This window comes from Stegostoma tigrinum, chromosome 12, assembly GCF_030684315.1.
Source record: "Stegostoma tigrinum isolate sSteTig4 chromosome 12, sSteTig4.hap1, whole genome shotgun sequence".
NCBI classification, from domain to species: Eukaryota; Metazoa; Chordata; class Chondrichthyes; order Orectolobiformes; family Stegostomatidae; genus Stegostoma; species Stegostoma tigrinum.
The window spans coordinates 64,527,930-64,555,497 of NC_081365.1; the positions used below are offsets into that span (position 1 = coordinate 64,527,930).

At 40.7% G+C, this 27,568-nt stretch overlaps 2 protein-coding genes across 4 annotated transcripts in view; both read left to right on the forward strand.

The window, feature by feature from the left end:
- The first annotated feature begins 7,139 nt into the window (after positions 1-7,139).
- Positions 7,140-27,568, forward strand: part of rab9a (RAB9A, member RAS oncogene family) — a 56,599-nt gene continuing 36,170 nt past the window's right edge. Inside the window, exons 1-3 of one of the 3 annotated variants that reach the window (XM_048540257.2) lie at positions 7,140-7,281; positions 10,982-11,072; positions 14,307-15,504. In XM_048540257.2, the coding sequence (XP_048396214.1) occupies positions 14,315-15,370 (1,056 nt within the window). In that variant the 5' untranslated portion in view covers positions 7,140-7,281; positions 10,982-11,072; positions 14,307-14,314 and the 3' untranslated portion in view covers positions 15,371-15,504. Of the gene's footprint in view, positions 7,282-10,981; positions 11,073-14,306; positions 15,505-23,191; positions 23,283-27,568 lie in introns of those variants that run through there. The other 2 variants (XM_059650374.1, XM_059650375.1) reach the window with 2 other exon arrangements.
- On the forward strand, positions 11,841-13,408 carry LOC125456849 (large ribosomal subunit protein eL38-like; the record flags this gene model as incomplete). The annotated part of the gene is given in 2 exon segments (XM_048540301.2): positions 11,841-11,994; positions 11,997-13,408. Coding segments are annotated over 2 exon segments (213 nt in total), but the record flags the coding sequence as incomplete, so codon positions are not given.

Below are 27,568 nucleotides of genomic sequence, written 5' to 3' on the forward strand. Positions count from 1 at the left end.
CTGCATTATCCTCATCTATACTAACTGTTCTGTCTTCATAAAATTCAAAAGCCTTGGTGATTATTCATTTATTATACTTTTTGTTTGGGATATTTTTACTTCTTTCTACTACCAACTAAGCTGACCTGTCTATTGTTATGCTAACTAATACTACTGATCACTTATCGGTAACTATGTATCTGATGTCGCTTCCCTTGTTTCTTTTGAAATCTATAGATGCAATCCAGTCAGATCAGAAGATTCATGCTCTATAATTTTGTTTGTAGTGCTTCCATGGAATCCATAAGGCATTAAAGCAGACCATTCAGCCCATCGAGTTTACACCACTCCTCCAAAAGGCACCCCACTCAGACCAACCCTGCCAACCTGTCCCCGTAACCCTGCATCACCAATGGTTAATCCATCTAGCCTGCACATCCTTGGACACTATGGGCAATTTAGTATTGCCAACCACCTAACCTGCATACCTTTGGACTGTAGGACGAAGACAGAATAGCCAGAGGAAATCCACACACTCAGGGGAAGAATGTACAACTCCACAAAGTCGTCCCAGGTTGGAATTGAACGTAGGTGCCTGGTGTTGTGAAGCAGCAGTGCTTAACCACTGAGCCACCATGCCATAATGTTTAGTTAATATTTCTTTTTTTTAATTTTAAAATCAATTATATAATTTCCAATCTTGTCATCTGATTTATCTCATAGTGAGGTAAGGTACTTAATGGCTCTGTCATTTCAGCATCACTACCTGTGATTTTAACCTCACCATTCTTTGATTGTTCTATTTCCAACCCAACTTTATTTCTAAAACTTCTGTGTCTGGAGAATATTTTACTCTTTCAATTTATATTCATATTCCTGAATGGTTTGGATTCATAGTTCCAGTCTGTTTTCCCCTTCTTTTTAATGTCTTTACCTGTGCGTCATTTACATTGCCTGTTAGCACATCAGACCAACTGCATTTTAAGTTTTCTCTCTCATTATTTTCCCTATTATTCAACTTATTATTGTGGTTCTTCCCGTGCTTTTTCATTTGTCATTATATGTAAACCTTGTCCTTATGTCCATGTCACAATACACCGATGGTCTTTTCCATCAATAGTTAGTCTTTTTATTACATTTTGGAGGTAATTCTATTCATTCAACCACTGTCTCTGATTGACATGCCTCTGATTTACTGATATGGACCAAGGTATGAACTTGGATTCGAGCAAAGAAGGGCATATAGAAAACCCAAAAGTATAGATATCCTCAAAAGCCTTAGAATTTTTGTCCAGGGTATGTTTTAATTCATTCTCTCTGGGTTTCCCATTTGATTGCCAGCATGATTGAAAGCAGACACTTGATGATTGTTGGATAAACTGAAAGAATCATAGCATCATAGAATCTCGACAGTGTGGAAGCTGGTCATTCAACACATTAAGTCCATACTGACCCTCTGAAAAGCATTCCACACAGACTCACCCTCCTACCCTATCCCCACAACCGTACATTTCCAATGGCTAATCCACCTAACTTGCATATTCTGTGAGAGGTAACAGCTGCATCTGGAGGAAACCTACACAAACATAGGGAGAATGTGCAAACTTCATACAGACAGTTGCGGGCAGAATCAGACCCAGGTCCTAAGAGATTGTGAGAGGGCCTTTCAGATTGTGGAGGAGTGGAGAATGAACAGATTGTCAGGACGAGACCACTGGGGAGATTTTAGAGAGGAGGGTTTGGATTGTTGAAAGGAGAGGAGAGATTGTGTGGTAAAATATACATGCTTTCTTTTTTTGTGTTCTTTTTAAACTGAGTTGCCAATCTCATTCCACCTTAAATTGCTTAATTACCATCATAAATTACTTGACATATGTTCAGCTGAACAGTATTCCAAGGTATTAACATCTAAGTTTAAGATAACGTCTATATAGTTAACAGAAGCACATTTTATCAACATCACATGTCTAGTTCTCAATGTTTGCTTTGTTTATCACATAGCTACTTTCTTGGAAATTCAGTCAAATTAAACAGTTCAGTGCAACTTGCAAACACAAGCTGTTTTATACTCTCTTTCTGTGCACCATCATTTCTTATATCTGTCACCTAAAGGTCAGTCAAGTTCCTACACTGTTATAGTTTCAACAAGAGCATAGCAATCTGATGCTTGTTGCTTATCATCCAATATTATTTAATGGATCTCACGCCAGCCTGGATCTCTTGACTATCAGCTTGCATTTCATGTTGACTCATAAAGGTGTGGGACAATACCCAGAAAATGTTCAAGTTTTCCATATCATCCCACAACAAGCTTAGTTTAATCTTACAATATGTTATTAAGCATACTTGGTACAGCACAAAAGTGGATTAATGATAAAAATGAATACTTTGTCTGAGAATGTTATAAATGATGGGTAAATTATGCAGACATGAAGTTTGGAACATTGACGTGCTTGTTTCAACAGCATACGCATACAGATAAAATCTCTTTTCACAAAGTTTGCCAAACTTTTCCTTCATAATTAACACGACCGTATCATGGATTGTATGTGTGTTGTAATTTCTTCCACTCTCTGTGGTTAATGTGTGCCAGTTTCACTACTGAGTGAAAAATATCTGGATAATTCAGGAGTGAACTGCAAACGTGGCTAAAGTGTGACCTGTGACTTTGAAGTGCACAAAAAAAAGCACACCTGTAGAATGAGACCAGCTGTTACTCAATACTGGAGGCAATGTGATAGTTAAACCCTCAGGTGCCTGTTAATTTCACCTCAAAGAATTACTGAGAAGTGTGAAAAGAATGTCACTTTGTACCAAAGCTCTGTAAAATTAATTGAAATAATATATTTCACTGGCCCTCTTTCAACTTGAAAGATGCAACTCACATAATTTATACACCATGCATGATGGATATCCAGCAGAGGATCTGGAATTCAAAGTAGACTTAATTTCGAAGAAATCACTTTTGTAATTAATCTACATGTACAGACAACATGAAATCCTTTGTCTCAATATTTTAGATTCCATTGATGAATATTTGTCAAATCCCCTTTCTTTTAAATCACAACCATGTTAACTATGTATACATATGTACTGTATTGTAAGCTATACAATATTTTTTCTGCCTTTCTTTGTGGAAATACAACTCCATATCTATCACAACAGAAAAGTCACACAGGACACCCGACGTCTTATCAGTATTGACAAGGTCCTTCTTTAACAAGAGTAATTTTTTTTTAGAGATAAAAACCTGTCGAGCTGGATGAACACAGCAGGCCAAGCAGCATCAGAGGAGCAGGAAAGCTGACGTTTCGGGTCTGGACCCTTCTTCGGAGATGAGTTTTTTTTACTTTGTCCAACAGTGTCAGAAAGTGCTAGAAGGTCAATTTCCCATTATGCCTCTCACGATTGACGTCAACGAAAATAAAAATGGGAAGAGATAAACTGCAGGCCAACATATCTCTATCACCCATCTTGGACAAAGCAAAAATAGACTCCAATAAGTTTGCCGAATGGGTTAATATCCTCTAAGGTAAAATTGGGCATACATACATTCCACTAAACACGCAGGCTCAGGTTGTCGGCCAAGTGAGCTACAGGCCTAATGTACACTTTCAAAGTGAGGGGCGAGCACCAGTTCCATCGCAGCCTGTCCCCTGAGAAAAGTTCATTTTGTTTTTTTCTTAATGCATTCATTCATGGAATATGGGCATCACTGCCTTGACCAGCATTTGCTGTTGACCTCTAATTACTTTTGTTAATGGAGTGTAAAAAGATAGCAGTTTTGAGTGAAAATCGTATTTCTGATTTCCCATTCCAGGACTCCACAAGATAAGGGATTTGTTAAAAATAAACTGAAACCCAGATCTCATGTGCTCGTCAGGTTTTCTAATTTGACAGAGCCGTTATGTGCTGGGAGGGTAAGAACTACAGAACATCCACTAGGCACTGCAACGCGTGTCGGTTAAAGCAAAAATCTCTCTCTCGCTGATTGCTGGAAGCAACTTGCAGGACATCAAAGCCATTGTCCAAAAAGAAGGACAACTCCCTTCAGTGAAGTGGCAAAACCAAGAATCTCCAGACCAACTGCCAAAATCAGTGCAGTGCCATTAAAATTTTCAACTTAAAGGTCACAATGTTTCCACATCTATTCTTCATGAATAAGCCAAATACTGATTCATTTGTATTTTCCAAACTGTTATATGGTTCCTTATTTCTCATTTTCAATCTGTGTATGTTGCACTTTATTTTTACTAACAGTTTTAATATCTAATAAACTTACTTTTTCCTTAAACCAAGAAAGTCTTGTTATATCAGCTCCCCTTAAAACCTAAATACAATAGACCAGAAAAGGTACCTACAAAGGAGGGTATTCTTTGTGTTAACTTTGTTGTGACCAACTGGGATGGACGTTGGTCCAGGGGAAGAAGGTTGAATAAAAAAGGGGAGCCAATTTCTTCTGCTCACCTTGGACCTGAATGATTTGGGGTATGTTGTCTCGAATTACTTAATTGAGAACCCCCTCTTTGGGATGAGTCATAACAGTGATGGGATGCCACCTTCTTGAATGACTGCAGTCAATTTAGTGTAGGGTGCACCCTCACAGCTGTGTTACGGAGGGATTTCCAGTGTTTTGACCCAACAACAGTGAAAGACGGCATAGTGATCTAAGTTAGGGTGATGGGTGCATGGTGGGAGTCTTGCAAATTTCAGTTTTGCCATCAACCCTCTTCCTTTGTGCTAGCTATAACTAAATCCACTGACTTCAGTTTTACTCAGGCTTCTTAATGCTACACTTGGTCAAATGCTGCCTTAATGTCAAAGGCATTTTACTCCTTTCTCACCTTTTGAGTTCATTCAGCACAGGAGTTGAATAGCCCCAAAACCACTGAAACTGACCATCAGTGAGCAAGCTATTCCTTTGTTGGTAGTGCTTGCTATCATTAATTACCTTTATCATAACGAGATAACTGAGAGTAAATTGAGAGGATGGTAATTGGTCAATTTTGATTTGTTGTGCTGTTTTGTCGATAGGACATACCTGAGCAATTTTCATATTGTTGAGTTGATATGTGTGGAAAAGGTACTGGAACAGCTTGGCTGAGGGTACAGCTAGTTCTGGAGCAGAAATTTTCAGTACTATTGACAGAATGTTGCCAGGACCTATAGCCTTTGTGGTATGCAGTGCTTCCAGCTATTTCCAGTTATAATATGAACTGATCACTGATACTTGGGACTTTAGGAGATGGCCAACATTGATCATCCATTCGCCTGAAGATGGTTGTGTATGATTCCAATAAATGCCTAAAGGGGAGAACTTGCAGGGCTATGTTTGAAGAACAAGAGGCACGGACAAAGTACATGATTCTTTCAAAGATGGTACACACAATTGCCACTTGTAGGTGGTGGTGGAGGGAGTGATTGTTTGAGGTAGTGAATGGCCTCACATTTCTGACTTCCATTCTCTGTTCCAGTCTCTAAAAGGCAACAGGCAATTTCAAACCCTAAAACAGGATTATCACTTAAGCACCAACCTTTCAATTAAATGAGGTGGGAACCATACTTAAAATGTATACAATAAAATTATTATTTATTTCAATTATGTGCATGGGCTCTTCTGGATATAAGAGAATGGTCAAATGATTATTTTACAAAATTTATTTTTTCTCAGGTGGGTGTTACTGGCGAGCCACAATTTATTGGCCATCCCTAACTGCGTTCTAACATTTTGACCCAGTGACAGTGAAGAAACAGCAATTCAGCTGTACGTCAGGACGGTGTGTGTCTTGGAGATGAACTTTCAGATTCTGGTGTTCCAATAAGCCTACGCCCCTTGTCTTCAAGGTGGGCAGAGAACTTGGGTTTGGAAGGCATCATCAAAGGAATCTTGGTGAATTGCTGCAATACATCTTTTAGACTACATTATTACCATTGTGTTGTGTTGATGGAGGGAATGATTATTTAAGGTGGTTGATGGAGTGCCAACCAGAGTTACATTGTCATAGTTGGTGAAATGCTTCTCTAATGCTATTAGAATTGCACTTATCCATTAGATAGGAGTATTCCATCACACTCCAGTGCTTATGATTCATAGATGGTGGGGTCTTTGATTATGTTGGTTGCTTTCCTGAGACAGCACAAAGTACAGATGGAGTCATGTTGGAAGGCTGGTGTGTGTGATCGACTGGGCGGTATTCACAGCTCTGTAATTTCTTACAATCTTGGGAAGAACAATTACCATAACACTGTGCTGCAACCAGATGCTTTCTATGGTGCTTCTACAAACGATACCAAACATTGTTTGCAAATGATCGCACATTCCTACTTCTGACATTATGATGGAAGGAAGGCTATTTGTGAAATAGATGAAGGTGGTTGGGCAAGCTCTCTGCCCTGAGGAACAACCGCAGTGGTGTCCTGTTGCTGGAATGATTGACCTCAACACACAGAACCATCTTTGTTTGTGCTTGGTTTAACTTCAACCAGTGAAAAGTTTTCCCCAGATTTCTACTGACTTCAGATTTACTAGGGCTCTCAGATGCCATATTTGGTCAAATGCCACATTAAGAGTCTATGTTCAGTTCTTTTGTCCAAGGTTTGGACAAAGACTGTTGAGTAAGTGCCACTTTACAGCATTTTCAACAATCCTTCCCATCATTTTGCTGATAGTTGAGAGTACAATGAAGGGTTGGTAACAGCAGAGTTGATTTTGTCCTGCTTTGTATATACAGGATATGTTTGGTCAAACTGTCTACATTGTCAGATAAATATCATTGTTACTGCTATACAGGAACAGCTTCAGCGTTACTGCTGTAAATATCGTCAAAGTTCATGGGGGGGATGGACCCAGTCCTGCCCCTCCCTCTGGGGGGTGTGGACCTAGTCCTGCCCCACCCCCGGGGGGGGGTGGATCCAGTCCTGCCCCGCCCCCGGAGGGTGGACCTAGTCCTGCCCCTCGAACCCCCGGAGGGTACACGTAGTCCTGCCCCGCCCCCCCCGGAGGGTGGAACTAGTCCAGCACCGCACCCCCAGGAAGGAGGACCTAGTCATGCCCCGCCCCCCGGAGGGTGGACCTAATCCAGCCCCGCCCCCCGGCGGGTGGACATAGTCCTGCCCCGCCCCTGGGGGATGGATCTAGTCCTGCCCCGCGCCCCCACCGGATGGTGGACATAGTCCTGCCCCGCCCCCTGGGGGGTGGGCCTAGTCCTGCCCCTCAGTGGATCCTGTTGTGGAAGCTCCGTTCTGCTCAGCAGCGCCACATGCTGGAGTCTCCATTCACCGGGGGGAGGCAGCGAGCGGCCGGTACGTGTTTGTTTTGGTTGTTTCCTCCGATTAAAGGGAGACCCTCCGGTCCCACGCTGTCCGGGGCCCCGGGCCCTCTCTCTCCTCCCCCTCGGAGCCCGGGCCTCCTCTCCCTCTCCCCCGGGCCGCCTCTCCCGCTGGCGGCCGTTCCCGGGGAGTTTGCTCCCCCGGTCAGGAACACCGCCACCTGTCGGCTGGAGGGTTTCCTTCTCCTCCTCCTCCAATGGGAAAGCAATCACGGATAGAGGCCAGTCGGCCCTTTAGACCAGTACCGGTCCTTCAATCAATGTCATTCCCATGTTCCAAGCTGTTTTCTCCGCCTGCCCTTGCACATTATTTTAATCCAAATACTTACGCTATATTTCCAAGTAGTCAGTGAATTCCATGAATAGAGTAGAGCCACTTTTCCTCGATTGCATTCTGATTTCATCGTTCATTATAGTCATATGTTTGATGGAAAAACAACAGATATATAAGGTTGGAATGTGTCTGGAGACAAAATGAGTGATGAATTTGCATTTTGTGCATTTTTCACAACCTCCCTTCACACTACGGTGCTTTACAACCAATGGTCCTTTTTCCAAGTGTGGTCATTTTTGTAAAGTCAAACAAATGGTAGCTAATTTGCACACAGTAAACACCCACAGACGGAATTATGATAATAACCAGATCAGCTGTTCATTACTTCTTGCCTACGGGATGTATACTTGCAGGATACCCTGTTATATGTTAGGATACTGTTAGTGGTCAATCATTTCTTCAGGTTTTGTGACCATGAGATTGATTGGTTTATCATTGATCAACATCACTTTCGAGACCTCTGCATATGACTTGTGGAACTTCAGAGCAATTAGATTAATTTGAAATCACCTTGAAATTTGCCTGACTGGAAAACAGTAAAATGTCATGTGCTCCATGAGATAATGTGAACTGCAGATGCTGGAGAATCCAAGATAACAAAGTGTGGGGCTGGATGAACACAGCAGGCCAAGCAGCATTTCAGGAGCACAAAAGCTGATGTTTCGGGCCTAGACCCTTCATCAGAAAGGGGGATGGGGAGAGGATTCTGAAATAAACAGGGAGAGATGGGGAGGCGGACTGAAGATGGATAGAGGAGAAAATAGGTGGAGAGGAGAGTATAGGTGGGGAGGGGATAGGTCAATCAGGGGAGGACAGACAGGTCAAGGAGGCGGGATGAGGTTAGTAGGTAGGAAATGGAGGTGTGGCTTGAGGTGGGAGGAGTGGATAGGTGAGAGGAGGAACAGGTTAGGGAGGCGGGGATGAGCTGGGCTGGTTTTGGGATGCTGTAGGGGAAGGGGAGATTTTGAAGCTGGTGAAGTCCACATTGATACCATTGGGCTGCAGGGTTCCCAAGCGGAATATGAGTTGCTGTTCCTGCAACCTTTGGGTGGCATCATTGTGGCACTGCAGGAGGCCCATGATGGACATGCCATCTAAAGAATGGGAGGGGGAGTTAAAATGGTTCGCGACTGGGAGGTGCAGTTGTTTATTGCGAATCGAGCGGAGGTGTTCTGCAATGCGGTCCCCAAGCCTCCGCTTGGTTTCCCCAATGTAGGTTTCCCCATTGTGCTCCATGGAGTCAGTTTGCCTTAAATTTATGCTAATGTAGATACATCTTTAAAATGACTAAACAACGTGGATTTTATAGTTTTGTACATGTTTTCCACACTTTGTCTCTAACTTCTGAAATCTTCTAATTGATGCTGTTTGTTTATCAATATAGTGGTTCAGAAATTACCCTGTATTATTGAGTAAATTATCCTGAGCAATACCCAGAGGTCTCACAGAAATCCTCCATGTGAAAACTATTTTACTTTTGAAGATCAAAACAGCAAGGCAAAAGAAAACTGATGTTAAGTGCATTGTCTGTTTGCAAGTCATTTGGCAAACCTTTCTTTGGGGGGAAATATCACTATTGTTTTCACGATAATTAATAGATGGTACCAGATATCAACCTTTTTCTATTACATTGTGGTATTTTTCAAGGCAATGGAAAATGATTTGCAAAATTGTTTTTCATGATATTGCCTCTACAAAAATGCAAACTCAGCCATATCATTGTACTACAGTGAGCTACAAAATTACTATGATGTTTTTGCTGCAAAATGTACCTACTGACACCCAATCTATCTGAGATAACAAGGTGTAGAGCTGGATGAACACAGCAGGCCAAGCAGCATCAGAGGAGCAGGCAAGTGACGTTTTGAGCTGGGACCCTTCTTTTCCGAAGAAGGGTCTAGGCCCAAAACGTCAGCTTTCCTGCTCCCCTGATGCTGCTTGGCCTGTTGTGTTGATCCAGCTATACACCTTGTTATCTCAGATTCTCCAGCATCTGCAGTTCCTACTATATCTGAAACAATTTTAACCCAATTTATCTTCTGAATTTTGCACTTTATTTGATGATGTTCCAGTTCAAATGGTAATTACAGTGAATTGCATGGGTGAGTGCCAAGAATAATGTAATATATACTCTGGTAACAATATTGGTTTCAGCTGCTAATGTTGAGTGTTCAGTGTGAACTATTTTAAAATAGTTTTCCCTTCTTTCTCCATGCTGTGGTTTCAGGTATCGGTAGTGTGCTTCCTGGCATCTGCCAGCTGCAATCTTAAACTCTTTGATCTCTTATTTTCATTTCTTTAATGAATCTGTCAGTACTATTTTCGTCTCTCTTCTTGATCAGGGAATTACTAGCAGCTCAATTTCTAGCCAACCCACATCTTGACCTGGTCATATCTGACTTTTCCTTGCACTTCTGAGATTCCTCTAACTCCTGTAATAACCGTAGTTAGTCTGCTGATTCTCATAATGACCTGGATTATATCCCTACTTGTATTCTGTCTCCAGGAAGGACACTATTCTTTTCTCCTATTTATCCTTCTTCCTTGTAGCTGCTGTGACAATGCCACCTTCTACACAGGGAATTGCTGTATTATATTTTCTTCCTTTTCCATTGTGTTTGTATCCTCATGAAGTTGTTCTTAACTTCCATTCCTGGAACTTGCTCCCCCACTGGACCACTTTCAGCTATTTTTAACACAACCCACCATCACATTGCAGATGGTTGCAATGCTCCAATGTCTCCACTGCCACTTAACCATCCCGGATATCAAGGTTACGCCATTATTGGCTATGATTATAGCTGTCTAGCCTCTAAGCTCTGGAATTTACTCCCAAAACCTCTCGAACTATCTACCTCACACTCCTCCTTGAAATGGTCCTTAAGACCTACCTCTCTGACCAGGCTTTTCATCAACTGGCTTAATGTCTCTTTCTGTGCCTTGGTGTTCTATTTCCTGTTGTCTGCTGTTGTGAAGCACCTTTATTACTATTAATAGTACTATTTTTGATCTTATGAGAGGTGCAGTAATACATCCAGACTTCCTGGCATCGCAGTTTCCACTGGAATTACTGTAGTTTGGGGATTTAAAGTAGTTTATTTGAGGGACCTTCCAAAAAAACCCAGATGAGAGTTTGAGTTTAAGGTTGAAATGGGAGAGAAGGGGTTAATGACATTCTTATAGTAAGATCTTGATAGTGCGAAAGCCTTGCAGTCTAGCTTCCACAAGGCAATAAGAACTCTATTGTTCAAAATATCAGCTGCTCTGTGTTTAACTTCAGGGGTCACTATTACCATGGTAACATGCTTGCAAAATAACATTGCAGTGTGTGTTCATCCAGGTTTCCAGAGTGCTGGAATGCAGTGAGACAGCTTGCCCCTCACACTGGAGCTCAAGCGATTACTTTTAGTTGCAGTTCGGCTTAAATTAAGGTAAAACTCCTAAAAGAAAATCTACTGTGTGCTACAGGGGCAGAGCATTTCCCGGGGTTAACATGTCAACATCTCTTCACTGTTATTCCTTTGCTGTGAGGCTGATTTCCACAAGGCTGTGACTCTTGGGGTGTCCGTTACACTTTGCTGCCTCAGCTAGATCTTCACTTGTGGACCTAGAAAGCAGGTCATTCGCAAGGAAAGGAGTCACAGCCAAGGGCAGCCTCAAACTTTGAGAGAATTATACACTGATACACCTTTCCCTAGAATATAGCATTGAGGACATTTACAGCAACCTGTTTAGGATTAGCTAAAACCACAAGGATTAAATTGATTGTAGAGCAACCTATTTTGTCGTTGCCATAACCACCTCGGCCATTGGAGGGAGCTGCAATATGCTTGATATGATTTACCATATGAATAACATTCTTAAATCATAATGGTTTAAGGAGTGAAACAATCCTAAAACATGAAAATATGTTGTTAGAAACTTAATGACAAGTCAAATGTCCAGCTCTTCTTTAAACAATGCTCATTGTTGCAAATTATTCGGAACACAAGGCTAGTTAAGAAATAACAAGAATTGCAGATGCTCTAGTCAGAGATAGCACAGTGTGGAGCTGGAGGAACACAGCAGGCCAAGCAGCATCTGGAACGTCAACTTTCCTGCTCCTCTGATGCTGCCTGGTCTGCTGTGTTCCTCCAGCTCCACACTGTGTTATCACAAGGTTGGTTAAGTTCTTTCTCACTCGTCTCCACACCGCCTGATTTTGGGACACCGTGCCTCAATTGGTTGCAGAAATCAAAGACTTCCAGCTAACTGCAAGAAGAAATAAGATGAAATCTGTAAAAATTAAGAATAAGAACAATGTAAAATTCAGAGTATGGAGCAGCAGGAACCTATATCCATGAGTCATCACGGACTGGCTGAAAAACTCAAACATTCCCTGCCTCCAGGCCTATCAGTGAAAGATCTGAAGTAAGCAGCTGAAATCTGTAGATGTTGCTCAGATTTTATTGATTTTTTTAAAAAAGCTACAAGAACCGGTGGAAAAACACACAAAACTACCAGTAGCAATTATGTAGCACATTTCTCATAAGAAAATGTCTGAAGGCAATTCATAGAGATAGAATCGGGCAAAAGCTATTAGTGAGGTTAACTAAAGCTTGGACATAAAGCTGAATGTTAACGACATTTGTAAAGCAATGGCAGGAGAAGCAGAAGATTGAAAGTTCCAGAGCACAAGGATTCAATATCCGAAGGCAAAATTGTCAGTTTTGGGATGTAGGAATAGAGAAAGACGGGAAGGTCAAGGTAAGGGGCGGTTGGAAAGTTGGGCAAGAGGAATTTTTTTATTTATTCATTTGTGTGATGTGGGCGTTGCTGGCTGGCCAGCATTTATTGTCTGTCCCTGGTTGCCCTTCACAAGGTGGTGATGAGCTGCCTTCTTAAACTGCTGCAGTGCACATGCTGTAGGTTGACCCACAATGCCCTTGGGGGGAATTTCCAGGGCTTTGACCCAGCAACACTTAAGGAGCAACAATATATTTCCAAGTCAGGATGATGAATGATTTGGAGGTGAACTTGTTGGTGGTGGTGTTCCCATGTAGCTGCTGCCCTTGTCCTTTTAGATGGGAGTGATTGTGGTTTGGAAGTTTTGAGGCGAGGATGCGGGAGATGTTGATAGAAGTGCCAAAGAGCTGAAGAAAAGTTACACAGCTGTAGAGGGACTAGACCATGAAGGGATTGAAACAAGAAGCTGAGAATTTTAAGTTGAAGGAAATGGAGCAGCAGCATTTGAGCAGTCAGAGTTCAGCTTGAGGTCAGATGGAACATTGGTATTGTACACAGTCTGATTTAACCTGAGACAGTGACCAGAGAAAGGAAGAGATCATACCAAGCTTGTATCCTGGTCTCCAATGCGGATTTTCATTGCTGCACCATTGATGGCTATGACTTCCTGAAGCTAAACCACAGTTCTGTAAACCTCTCACTTTTACCATTCTTTAAGGCATTCCTTAAAAACCTATCTCTTTGACTGAAACTTTTGATCACCTGCCCTAACATTTCTTTGTGGTTTGTCCTCAATTCTGGTTTGATTATTGCTCCAATGAGGCATTCTTAGGCATTTAACTGGGCTAAATAGTGATGGTAGGAGATGGCAGATTCTTTACAGAATTGGACTATATAAAATTGCAATTTGTCCCTTTCTGGATGATGGACAAAGGGTTTGACAGTACCGAGGTAGTGGAGGATCCAAGAGAAGAACAAAGAGAAAAAAAGAGCTGAGTGTGATCAGCATATTTATTAAATCTGACCCCTTTTTACAACTCATTCACAGGATGAGGACATTGCTGGCTGGGCTGGCATTTATTGCCCATCCGTAATTGCCCAGAGTGCAGTTACGAGTCAATGACATTGCTTTGGGCCTGGAGTCACATGTAGGCCAGACCAGGTAAGGATGGCAGTTTCAGACAGTCAACAGTGAGCATCATTAGACTCTTAATTCCTGGTATTTATTGAATTCAAATTCCACCATCTGCTGTATCAGAGATAATGGGAACTGCAGATGCTGGAGAATCTGAGATGACAAAGTGTGGAGCTGGATGAACACAGCAGGCCAAGCAGCATCTCAGGAGCACAAAAGCTGATGTTTCGGGTCTAGACCCTTCATCATTTTCTGATGAAGGGTCTAGGCCCGAAACGTCAACTTTTGTGCTCCTAAGATGCTGCTCGGCCTGCTGTGTTCATCCAGCTCCACACTTTGTTATCTCCACCATCTACTGTGGTGGAATTTGAACCCAAGCTCCCAGAATCTTACCTCTCTGGATTAACAGTCCAGTGATAATATCATCAGGCCACTACCTCCAATGATGTTATCAACAGGTAATGTGTAGATGAGGAAAGGACAAAGTATATAGCCTTGAGGAATGCAATAGTTAATATAATAAATTAGAATATCTTTCAAGTTGCCTGACATTCGTTTTTAATAATTCACTTTCATGGCATGAGACACAGATCATGAGGTGACCCACCCCAGCAATCTGCTTTCTCATTTCCCAAAAGCTGTCCGTAGTTTTTCAGTTGATAAATATATCCTGCATTCGGAGGCAGTTGGGACAGGAGAGGCATTCGTTTTAATTTGTGAACTTAGGTAGTGTATTCTCCAAGATAGTGTATTAACTGGTGAGGTTTGCATAAAAAATAATTTTCACCTGTTTGATATTTGGTAGGTGTTACAATGAACAATCTGAAAGAGGTGATCTACAGAGTTCATCAGATTGATAAATTTATTTCAGAAAATAACATCCAGGAGGTAAAATTCCTTATGAGTGCTTTTGAGGGCATTCCTGTCACCCCTGAAATTCTGCAAGATACTGACCTCGTCAGAACTGTATACAGAGTTTTAAAGACTTGTTCTGATGCAGATACCAAGAGGAAAGCTCAGAACCTACTATCTGTGTGGAAGAAGCTTTACAGGAGTAGTGGCTTCCAGGCAAAATGCCCAGAAGACAGATTTTGTGCCAACAGCAAAGAAAAGAGTGAGAAGACAGAGAAAATTAATGAGAGTACATTAAAGTCTGAGCTGGGTGCAGCTGACTCTGTGAGTGGAAAGTCTGAACAGCAATCAGAAGACAACCAGATAAAAGACATGCTTCAAGAAACAGACAATGAAAAGCAACTTTCATCAGGTTCGGTAGTAACTGGCTGTAGTGCAGCTCCAGTTAAGCAGCCTGCATTTATTACCCAGGCTGTGCGGGCTAAGTGCATAGAGCTTCTTTTCCAAGCTCTGATTGGTTCAGAAACAACTGACGAAAGAGTGGTGGAAATGTGGCGGAGTATTGCCAACAAAGTGGAGCAGTATATACATACGTTACACATGAACAATGATAAAAGGTATAAAACCTGCATTCGAAGCAGGATTGCAAATTTAAAGAACCCAAAAAATCCCCATTTAAGGCAAAAGATATTATCAGGGGAAGTAACCCCCCAAATGTTTGCAGAGATGTCAGTGATGGACATGGCAAGTGAGGAGCTGAAACACCTAAGAGCATCATACACCACCTCTGGGCTTCAGGAGCATCAGCTACCTCATGAGCTGGAAGGAACAAAGACCAACAAAATCAGATGCAAACGGTGTGAGAAATTTAACTGTACGGTGACAGCAATTGCCACGGGCACACTTTTTCTTCCAGGTTGGGTTTGCAACCAAAATTCTGATGAACAGATGATGACTTTTGTCATTTGCAATGAATGTGGAGAAAAATGGTATAATAATGGCTGGATTTCTGTTTAGATATGACGTAAGACCATAGGGGATTTGACTTATTATTTTCTAACAGCTAGTGACTATGTGTTTGTCAACAGCTGTGTACTAGATATTGAATAAAATAACAAAATTCATGACCTATTTACCAATAAAAGCTCTCATAAAGTACCCAGGAATCATTGTCTGAATTTACTTTTCTCCTGTGAGAGTTAATTCTCTTCATACTCCTGAATCGTATTATGTTTTCAAGAACAATGCATAAAATTGAAATCCAATATTTGATGTAGATTTTCAACTTAGATTGCAGTGTGATATTATATTGTTTATTTAGACTTCAAATCAGTTGGCTGAGAGTTGCTATGACTACTGTCATAACAATAAGAGGGCCATAAAGAAAGATCATTGGATGAAATTAAAGGGAATGTACATTTCTGAAAAGGAGTCTCAGAAACTGAAGTGCAAAATTTAATGTGTGATATGAAAGTGTGAGAGGCAATAAAAAGTACAACAATGAAATGTGACAGGCAAATGTAAACACCAAATCGCTGAAATTCACTAACTCTCCCTGACTGGAAGTAACCAATAACGGTGTCCAAATTTTGAGAGTGTTTTTTAAATATCTTCTTGCATACTTTCTTCCCTTTAGGGAATAGTGGGCAAGTGTTGGAATGATTTTCAGGCTGATTATTAACCTGTTGAACCACAAGATAAACAAACCTTCCATAGCCATGCAACTCCTGGAGTGGGACCAAACACAGAGCTTCTGGCTATGTACTAGATATTGAATCATTACCCATTGAGCTATGAGACCTCCTACATTGGGATGTGGATATTGACATTAAAATGGCAGTGTAAGCATTTGTTACTCAAGATCAGAGAAGTCAGCTGTCGCCAATCTCACTTTTGACACTCCATCCATTCCAATCCCTTCAAGGTCCTGCATTGCACTAATTCAGATCCGTCACGTATTTTCCATTTTGTTCACTTACCATTGATGTACAGACCTTATGCCAGGCCCTAAGCATTGGAACAAAAGGACTGGAGAAACTCAGCAGGTCTGGTAGCACCAGTAGATAGAAAAATAGAGTTAACATTTCGAGTCTATTGACCCTGAACTTTAGATTCTGTTCACAAACTTGCAAGCTAGACCAGGTGTTGGATTGCTATTATTTATTTGCCCTGCTTTGGCTCAGTTGCTACTTATCTAAATTCACACCTGAGAAGCACCCTTATATTAAAAGTGTTAAATGCAAATGTTCATTAAAATAAGTAACCGTATTGTGTTGCACAAGTATAGAATATCTTAGGTAACAAACAAGACAACTCCAGTTCTGGTGAAGGTGCTGTATGCTATCAAAGGAATCAATTTCAACATCTTACTGGCTCTGAAACCAGCCATACCACTTACTTTAAACACAATTGCCCAAGGTTGCATGATGAAAATTCATCCACTCCCATGCAGGGTGGGCCCACAATCATGCGACACTGATAAAGGTATTTCTGGCACTGAATTACTAAAATCATTTGAGGTCGGAGTCCTAGGCTAAGTCCTAGGTGCGATTTCCTTTTGTGTTAGTTACAACAGTTGAACAGCATCACAAATTTCTAACTATCTGCATGTAGACTTTTTGAGTATGTGGACTTATTAGAATGAAAAGCAATTTTAATTTCTAATAATTCCACTGTAATGCCCAGAGGGGCACTTCTAAATTGTTTTCCTTATTTTGAAAAATTCTCTTGCTTAAGTTTTTCCAACATGGACTCCTGCTGGAATTCTAAGATGGCTGCTATCAAATGTGGAGGGCTGAATGTTACTTTTTTTTAGCTCAGTCTGGGTTGGGTCGAGTATTTTACTAAGTCTAGTGAGATTTCTCAACCTGCCTTGCCATTCTTGCCTCATTAATTAGCCAAACAAGCATCGTGCATTTTCGATTTCCATCCCATCTTACCACTTGTTGTTCCTAAAACAACTCACCACTCAGCACACATCTGCCAAACACAGGCAACCATTGTGCCCTCGCCATATTTAAAAGGGTGCTGTGCACCTAGATGAGCAGTACGGTTTCCAAGTTGCCCTGCCTTGGTCAAGGGTGAAATATGAAGATACTGGAGAGGGGAAAGGTGGCAGTGCGATTCTCTGACAAGGACCTGAGTCCTGGTGATGGAATGGTCCAGAGGAGAAGACACAGCCCACCTGGTCAGAGGCCATCTCCAGGATATGGAAGGTGCCAATAACTTTTGTCAGAGAACACTTTATTCTGATGGATGCTGCACAAATAAAATCACCTGGTGTAAGTGTTGTATGATTAATCATACAATTACTGGTCGAGATGGTGGCCGAGTAGGATGCTCCAACCAGAGCTCCTTCACTCCTATTATTTCTCATTTCCTTTTTTTTTACTCTATTTTCCCTCCTTTCTTGGTGTTTCACTCCCTCTTGGTGTTCACCTCCCCTGTGGCATGTCTCAACCTGGTTTCTCAGCAGCTCAAGGCAGGTCCCAGCCCGGTCTCTCAGCGGCTCCTGGCAGGTCCCAGCCTGGTTTCTCGGCATCCCTCAGCCTGGACCCGTGGTGGTATATCGGCTGGCCTGTCAGTGGCTCATGGCAGTGTCTTGACTCAGCGTGCAAGTGGATCCTGCCCAGGAATGTTCTCGAGGCAATGGGAGAAATCGGAGACGTTGCAGTTCCATTAGCAGTGATGGTATCTGTGACAGTGGCGTTGAGAACAGAAAACTGAGGTCTCCCAAGACAGTGAGATAAGGAGAGAACTCATCAAGGACTGTGGAACTTGTAACTTACTCCCTAATTTTCTTTGTTTAATGTAAACCAATACCTATTTCTTTATTTTTCTACTATTCTATGAAGTAATACTTAACATTTTAAATCTCGTTTCTCTTACTACTTTGTACCTAAGTTTTTTTCTATCAAGGTACTTTGGTACCTAAGATGGTGCTATATTTGTTGACATTATACACTTTTCACTGTACTCCTGTAATTAAAATCTAAAATTGAAAAAAAAATCAAAATCTAGGCCGGTTTTCTTGAGAGTATAGAAGGTTAAGGGGTGATCTGATCAAGGTCTTCAAGATAATAACAGCAAAAGAAAAGGTAGTTAAAGGTAGACTGTTTCCCCTGGTTGGGGATTCCCGAACTAGGAGGACATAGTCAAAAAAATTAGGATCAGACCATTCTGGAGAGATGTTAGGAAGCACTTTAATGCAGAAAGGATGATAGAGATTTGAAACTCTCTTCCACAAATGGCAGCGGGTAATGGATCAGTTGTTAATTTTAAATCAGAGATAGTTAATTCTTTGTTAAGTAAAGCTATGAAGAGATATTGCCAGAGGCAAGTATATGGAGTCAAGCAGCAGTTCAGCCATGATCTCATTGAATGGTAGAATGGCTTAAGGGGCTGAATAGCCTCCACTTGCCCCTGTGTTCCTATGTTGCTTCTCTTGAGTGATGGCAGGGTTGAAGGGGCTGACAACGGGTAAGTAACATTCATACCGCACAAGTGCCAGGTGATGATCATCTCCAATAGGAGACAATCTAGTTGCTAACCCTTGACAATATGGTATTTCCATCACTGAATTCCCCACTATCAAATTACCATTGATCAGGGGTGGCACAATGGCTCAGTGGTTACCACGGCTTGCTGCCTCACAGCGCCAGATTCGATTCCACCCTCGGGTGACTTATCTGTGTAGAGTTTGCACATTCTCCTTGTGTCGCGTGGATTTCCTCCAGGTGCTCTGGTTTCCTCCCACAATCCAAAGATGTGCAGGCTCGGTAAATTGTCCATGCTAAATTGTCCATAGTGTTCAGGGATGTGTAGATTAGGTGGGTGTATTGGGGGATGGGTCTGGGTGGGATGCACTGAAGTTCGGTGTGGACTTGGGCCTGTTTCCACACTCTAGGGATTCTATGAATTTTGTGATATCTCTATGAGAAACTCAACTGGATTAGCCATATAAATCCAGTGGCTACGATAACAGGTCAAAAGCTAGGAATGTTGCAATTAGTATTAGTGGAGGCTATGGCCTTGTGGGTTTATCATTCCACTATTGATCCACAAAACTCCACGGCAGATAGTGGAATTTGAATTAAATTTTAAAAAATAGCTTGAATTAAGAATCTACTTATGAGAATGAAACCATTGTTACATGTTGGCAAAATCCCATTTGGTTCATTAATGTCCATCAAGGAAGGAAATCTGTCATCCTCACCTGGTCTGGTCTACATGTGACTCCAGAGCCACAGCAATGTAGTTGACTGTCAACTCTCTGGGCAATTAAGGATGGGCAATGAATGCTGACCTAGCGAACAATGCCCACATCCTTTAAGCTGGAAGTCTAGAAGATCAAGTGGTGGACTGGAATTGCCATGCTTTCACACTGACTACTGCCGTATAGTTTCTATCCACATGTGGGAGCATATCTGTGAGGCAAGATGAGGTATTAAAAGCATGTAAATAGGCTTTCACCATCACTAATGAGGTTCTTGACTCCATTTAAAACCTGGCTGTAGAATTTGATTTTTTTCCCTTGACATGGAGAATCTCTTCTGTTGTCCCATATTTTCCAATATCAAATAAGGTGAGTGGCAAAAGATCAAACATCAACTTAAGAAAATGTTTTTCTACGTAGTGATTGTTCAGGATCTGAAATACACTACTGAAGAGGACACAAGATTTTAACTTTTTCTATGTACTGTGGATATCCCTGGCAAGTGTCCTCAAGGAGGTGCTGGTGAGCAACCTTTATGATTCAGTACAGTTCCTCTTGGTGCAGCTTCACCTACATGCTGTAAGTAGAGTGTTCCAGTATTTTGCTTCAGAAACAAGTGAAATTCACCTGTCATTTTCGATGTTCCTTGGTTTATATTGAAGGATGCCACATGCGCAACAGCAACCAGCTGTCATTTTCTCCTGACCGGCCAGCTGAGCTGGCATTTTTGTTGCTTCAGATCTTAAGACATCCTTGCCATTTTCAACAAACCTGTCCCTTTTCACCTAAGTGCTGGGTCTGATGGTCTTTTTGGAAGTATGCAGTTTTACAGCCTTGATGTGTTGTCAAAGTTGTTCTGGGATGAAATTTACCGTGAGATCAGGATGTTCTGGTTAAGGTGGCAAATACCATCAGATACCAGGGGAAATACCACAATCATGTACTTCTTGTCTTTCCTGTTCTTTGGAACGCTGACATAAATGATTGCATACCTATGACTGCCCCCTTTCTTTTTAAGGCCTACTTTTCCTTAATCAACCTGTTCGGAAATATTATTGCACACCTCTAGAGCAGGTGGGACTTGAACCCAGGCGTCATGGTCTCGGAGTAGGGGCATTACTACTGTGCCACAAGTGAGTTCCACCACCCTTGTTATCTCAGGTGATTAACCATCCCTTCTTCTTTTGTATGGTTTAGGAGGATGCCAGCATTTCAGGCAATTGATTAGGTACTTTGAAAAATCATGGAGAAAATGATTTCAAGAGCAGGTGCTTCATTCCTGGAACTGTCAGATCACAGAACTCTACATGGACCTTGCAAAGATCTGTAATGAGATGTATTTGCTTGTCTAACCATGATTAGGCAATCTTAACTCAAATAAGTGATTGATTGGAATGAAATGTGTTACGCCCCAGTTAATACCTGCACATTTACCTATATCTTTTAAAAGGTGAGTCTTGCTGAATGAATCAATACTCATTAAGTCAATAAAACGATGTCTAAACCTGTCTTTAGTACAGTGAAGGGAGTTTTCTGTTGTAATTCTAGTCTGTTATTTTCTCCCCAAACTTGTGCATTGTCTCTGTACCATGATCTAAGAGGCCAGGTCCTTGAATTGTTTCCAGGATTATGCCTGTATTCCTGTGGAGTTTTCTGTTAAACAGAGTATGACATTAATTCAGGTAGTTCTTTTTTGATTAAATTAGATTAGATTCCCTACAGTGTAGAAACAGGCCCTTCGGCCCAACAAGCCCACGTCACCCCTTGGAGCATCCCACCCAGACTCATCTTCCTGTAACCGTCACACCCCTGAACACTACAGGCAATTTAGCATGGCTGATCCACCTAGCCTGCACATCCTTGGACTGTGGGAGGAAACCGGAGCACCCGGAGGAAACCCACGCAGACACGGGGAGAATGTGCAAACTCTGCACAGACAGGTACCCAAGGCTGGAATTGAAACCGGGTCCCTGGTGCTGTGAGGCTGCAGTGCTAACCACTGAGCCACCGTGCTGCCCCGTCAATAAAATATTCTTTTGCTAAGACTTTTCTTTGGAATGTGCTCCACATTCATTGTGATGTAGCTTTGACAGTGGTGAAACCTTACTGCAAGTTGTCTATCTGCTGTCCCATGGCACACAGTTCAATGAGGCGAATAGACAATACAGAAGTAAATATAGCATTCACTATCAGACAGTCTTCTCCAAATGATGATAATGACCATCTGTGGCAGGTGTATCAATTGCTTCTATTTTAATGTTAGGTTTTGGATATCTTCAGAGCTGAAATGTACAAAAGTGAATACAGTATACCGAATACAAGTATGCAGTGCAAGTACAAAAGGTTAGTTGCAGTCCCTCAGCTTACCAGTAAAATACTACAATTTTGGATATATTTCTGGCATTCTTGTCACAAGTTAATACATTACGAAACAAAATAAAACTGCAAACTGCCAGTTAGTTGAATTTGTAGAAAACATCTTAGCAGACAAAGTGAGCACTCATTATGTATGTGTGTGTATCTATGCTGATTTAACTACAGACTGGATAGGTTGGAGATCGCAATGACATAGTAACCAGAACAGCACAACAGAAAACATTAATAAATGGCAACTGAAAATTTCTCACTGGTGCATTCAGTTTTTCAATATTTATTCCTGTAACAATTTCCAAAGGAAACAAAGAGAAAGCAATGATATTTATCATTAGAAAAGAGAAAATGCTGGAGAGACTCAGCATGTCTGTCAGCATCCATGGAAAGAGAAACAGACGTTTCTTGTTTTGCACCCAATAATGACTCTTCTTCAAAATTAAAAAGGGCTGGAAAATAATGAGTTTGATGTTGTTTAACAAATTGCTAATGTTTGACTAATATACTAAGTAAGTTTATATGTACATAAAGTGAGAGAATGTATGCCATTTTTAACTCTACAGCTTCATCCTATTGGCTGACTAGTGTCGTATCTCTGAACTATACAGAACAGCAAGCTTGAAGCTTTGATCTCTGCCTTTGTTTTATTTGGTTAGCCGGGAGGAACACAGATGACTGGCTATAATGATCCCAGGCAATGCAAAGCAGCCTGCTATAAATGCATATGTGAATTTGGCTTGAATGTCATCAGATTAAATAAACACAAAACTATGAGCCTGGAGGGAATGGTGTTTATGGGCGACTGCTGCTTGTGGAGCCAATAACCAGCCAGCATATGAAAGAATAGAGAAGAAACGATTGGAGAGAAACGCCTTTTATAAATGTAATTAACTGTGTAGCACCATTGAATGTTAAAGAGCCTTATGTGATCACTTTTCATATGCAGGCATATCTTATGCATATGTGTCTAAGTGGAAAATGCAGCACACATAAAGTCAATTCATTGACTGGTTTTAAAATAATTTTCTTTTGGGGAACATACGGTGCCACTCTGGTATCATGTGGTACAAGTGATGCATCAATGATTACCAGTCAGACAGGGTTACATTGTGTGGTTAATATGGTGTGTCCTGAAGATGGGGATGTGAAAGAAGGAGTTGAATTCTATCAGTGACTGAAATCACATGAGACTCTGCTACAGTGCCCAACCCACTGTGTTATTGTAGCAGAGAAGAGCAGATGCAGAATAGCACTATCTCCAATGGTGTAGGGGCCTTGAAGAACAGCCACAGTCCCTCACAAGAAACAAAGTATAAAACCCTTCAGATGTTGCAGTAGAATGAGGTGAGTACAATCAAATAAAACATTTGAACTGATCTTTAGGGTTTGAACTGGGGTGAATGCAATATGCTGATGAAGACTGACTAACAGAAGACCTCAGAAAAGAAAATGAACAGAAATCATCTGTTTTAATGGAGATTTATGAAAACAATTGTACTGTGAAGTTATGAGCGCAGCATGTTTTAAACTTAACGTATATGACTTTGTCCAACTTTTAGCGGCATCTGTTCCTCCCGCCACAGTTTTGTCAAGCAATTAACATAATCCCTTAAAGATATTATAAAATCCTTATTACTGAACATCTGTGGTAATTCAGGTCATTGGGTCATCATAAATTTCATGTATTCTCTCCATTGTGTTAGCCTTGCCTTTGGAACAAATAATTTTCTAGCCAAGATGCCGAGCAAATAATCCACTGGCAAACTTTATCTCATGCTGACCAAGGCACAGAGGTGTGCAGCAGCAATCTTGACTGGCTCACTAATTGATCCTTTGACTTTATTTGATAGCAAGAATTTGATTTCCAATGACAAAGGTGTGCCACAGGCAAGGCTGGCATTTTGATGCCATTCCAGAATTGTTCTTGAACTGAGTGGTTTACGAGCCCATTTCTGGAGACAGTTAAGAGTCAACCACGTTGCAATGTGATCTGGTGTCACACGTTGGCCAGACCGGAGAAGGATGATGGATTTCCTTCCCTTTTGAATAAACCAGAATGCTTTTTACAACACTCAGATTAGCTTCATTTTTCAGATTCATTAATGGCAGTAGATGTAATAGTGGGATTTGAAAACATGTCCCTAGATTATTAGAAGTGAATTGCTAGACCAATGACATTACGAATGTCAGCATGCCAATTTATTTGTCGCAGTAAATGTAGGTAAGCAAATACAATGAGATTTTCATCTTTTGAAGTATCATTCATTCAAGAAGTAAAATTATTTCAGAACGCATTAAACCTGGCCACAATATCCATAGCTTCAAGTTGCATTCTGATCCCAAGAATGCAAATCAGATCATTTTTGAAGCAGAGACGCTAATATTAAGAATGTCTATCACAAAATCACATTAGCTTTTAGTTTACTTGATCCAAGTAATCAGAAAAAGCACGTAGCTATGACACTGAAAGAGGCTGAATGTTAGTCCTGGTTTGTTACATTGAACATTAAAAGGATGAGTAAGCTATTCAGCCCTTTGTTTCATTTCAAAATTTGATTAAGTTATATTTGATCTGTACCATTTACACCTTTTAGCTCTGATCTCTTGATACTTTTCAGCCATCAAAAATCTATCAATCTCAAACTTGAAAGCTTCTTTGTTACAGACAATTCCAGATTTCCAAAACCACTTGTGTAACAATTTGCTCCCAGATTTTACCCCTTAATGGTCTCATTCTAATTTTAAATAATGTCTCCTCATTCTCCATTTGAATCAACCAAAGGATTTCCCCATCAAAAGAAATGATTTCTCTGTATTTACATTATTAAACCATTTTATCATTCTGAACACATTGAGCAGCTCATTCTTTGTTCTCAAGGATTACAAACCAGGTTAATGGTGCCTGGCCTCATTGGTCAACCGTTTAAGGCCTGATATGATTCAGGTGAATCTACACTGCACTCCCTCCAATGTTAATATATACCTCCTATGGTGGAGTCCCAAAAACCAATTGCCACTTCAGCCAGAGTCTGACTGAGGCTCTGCTCCACTGGAGAATAACTTCCGCAAATTTGTAATTTCAATTCCTAGAGATTAAGAGATAACTTTCAAAATCTCCTTACATTAATATAGGTAAAGCCATCAGAATCCCAGTGGACTGCTCTCTCATTGAAGAGAGATGACTAGCAGTGAGTTTAACCTGAGAATGACCATGCCTTATGTGAAGGGTCAGTTTGAGAATAAACGTCAGCTTTCCTGCTCCTCTGATACTGCTTACCCTGCTGCGTTCTTCCAGCTCTGTACCTTGTTATCTCAGGTCAGTTTGAGAAGCCAGGACCTTCGGGTAACTTGTGCAGTTCCAATTTTGAATACTTCTGGATGAATGTATGACAGTTTCTATCCCAAGAACTTCTCATATATCATTTACTAGTGCTTTCTGTTTTCTACCTCATGATAATGACCTATGCAATCCCATGCTATATTCATGAAACTCATGAAATCTCAATGATTCCAGTTCAAACCCTGGGAGTTTTGTCAGAAGTTTTCTTGAACTCCTAGTTACCTAGGTCACAGAGTTCCCATATCTGTTTCATTTATAACAAACTTAAAGAAATTAGGGAGACTTATCAAATAGTACTTGTATTTCCAAATTTATGCTGTTAGATTCTGATTAGTCTGCTATCATAGAAAAAACCTTCAATCTACACTATGCTTTTTATAATTGCAATCAGCATGACCACAAGTTTAGGTGTTTTAATCTAATAGATCAAAAACTTCTTTTGATGAACAACATCAGAGACACTTCAACATTTTCAGCAGTTGTCCAAGAAGCAGACAAGAAATATGAGGAAAAATGATAAAAGAAAAAAAGCTTTAAAAGACAGATATTATGCCATTAACTAGTTTCATTCACATTACTTTTTTTGTATTTATTCCTCTCAAACTGTGTTTTGTTAATTGGCCACAGATTCTATATGTATTTAATAAAATATTTCACCAGATTCTTAGAACGCAAGACTTATTTCATGTTTTGGGAATCATACAATGACTTTTTGCTAATATCAAAATGGAGATTTTATGATGAATGTTAAAAAGCCTGGCTGTTTTGGGGGTTCTTTGAATTAGTCTATCAACTCCACAACTGTGAGATTTCTATTCCATGTTTATCAAATCCACTAAAGTCCTATACTCCATTGCAAAAAGTATTTGAACCCAGGGAAATCTTGGCTAAACTGCAAGGCAATAATGGTAGAGTCAGCCTAACCCTAATCCTAACGTACAGTCAGAAATGTCAGTAAATTTGGAAGCAGAAATGATGATTGCTTTTGTCACATGGAAAAGAGCCTCAGTAATTGGTATTTTTGGAGATGCCTTCATAAACAAATATTATGAAATGGAAGATGCAAGGGTTAAGAAAGAACTAAATGGAAATAAAATACAAAGAGAAGGAAATAAATGTTATATTGAAAGGAAAATATGAGAGATGGAAATAGTTTTTTTTTCCAAATGTAAGTTTTATTTTTATGTGCATTTCCAACAAGAAGTAAAATCTGTCACAATCAGACTATATGCCAGGACCAATTAATTTTCAGTGCCAGAGAGGTTGACTGACAACATTTAATTTTTATTCCACCATTAAAAGGGTATTTGGACTTGAAATGGTCAAGGTTTAAATTTCTGTCATACGTTTAATGCATAACTACCAAGCGAAGAGGAATCTCATTTTGCTCAATGCGTGTCAGTGGCAAACTCAACAATATATGGTGTTTTTGTGAAGCTAATGGTGAAGAAACACAACTTGGAAAGCAACTTGAGGATTTCCCTGTTTTATTCAGCATTTTCCTTCATGGGAAATTGTTGTGGCACTTTGTTGGGTTTCTGAAACTGTATTATTCCACTGCAGTACTGAGGAGCATCGTTTCAGTTAAGATGTTAAACTGAGGTCCATACCTGTCACTGATATTATTCCAAAGAAAAGCAAGGCTATTATCCCCTTCACCTCACACACCAAACACTCCATTTCCCTGACCTTGGACTCTTCTGCATCTTCTTTCTCCTTCATCTCATCAATGGTAACCATGCACTTGCTCCCTGCACTTGAAATGTCTTCCTAAATTCCTGCACAGTATTAACTAGAGTTCTAATTTCTGACAAAGTGTCAATTTTGTAGTTTCATGAGGGGTTTTTCTCCACGAGCTCTAGCAGGTTTTGTCACTGTATCCTACTTAACTAAACTCATTAACTACTTACTTCACACCTATGGTGCCCCTTTCATCCAAATCTAGTTCTATTCTATCATTCACCATACCTGGAACAACTAGCCACTGCCAGGACATCCTAGAATAGACCAGCATCCTTGGCTGCCACACCATCTTTAAAAAGTCAATGTGCAAGCATTGTTTGTTCAGGGCTGTCCCGCGCATTTGGCCTGATAGGCCTGATAATCCACATCCCAGAATAGTTAAGTAAGTAGCTCTAGAAATACTGGATGCATTGGTGGTCATCTTCCAGGATTCTATAGACTTTGCAACAGTCCCTGCAGATTGGAGGCTGGGCTAACGTCACTCCAGTATTCAAAAGGGAGATAGATAGGAAAGAGGGGATTATAAATCAGTAAGCCTAACATCAGT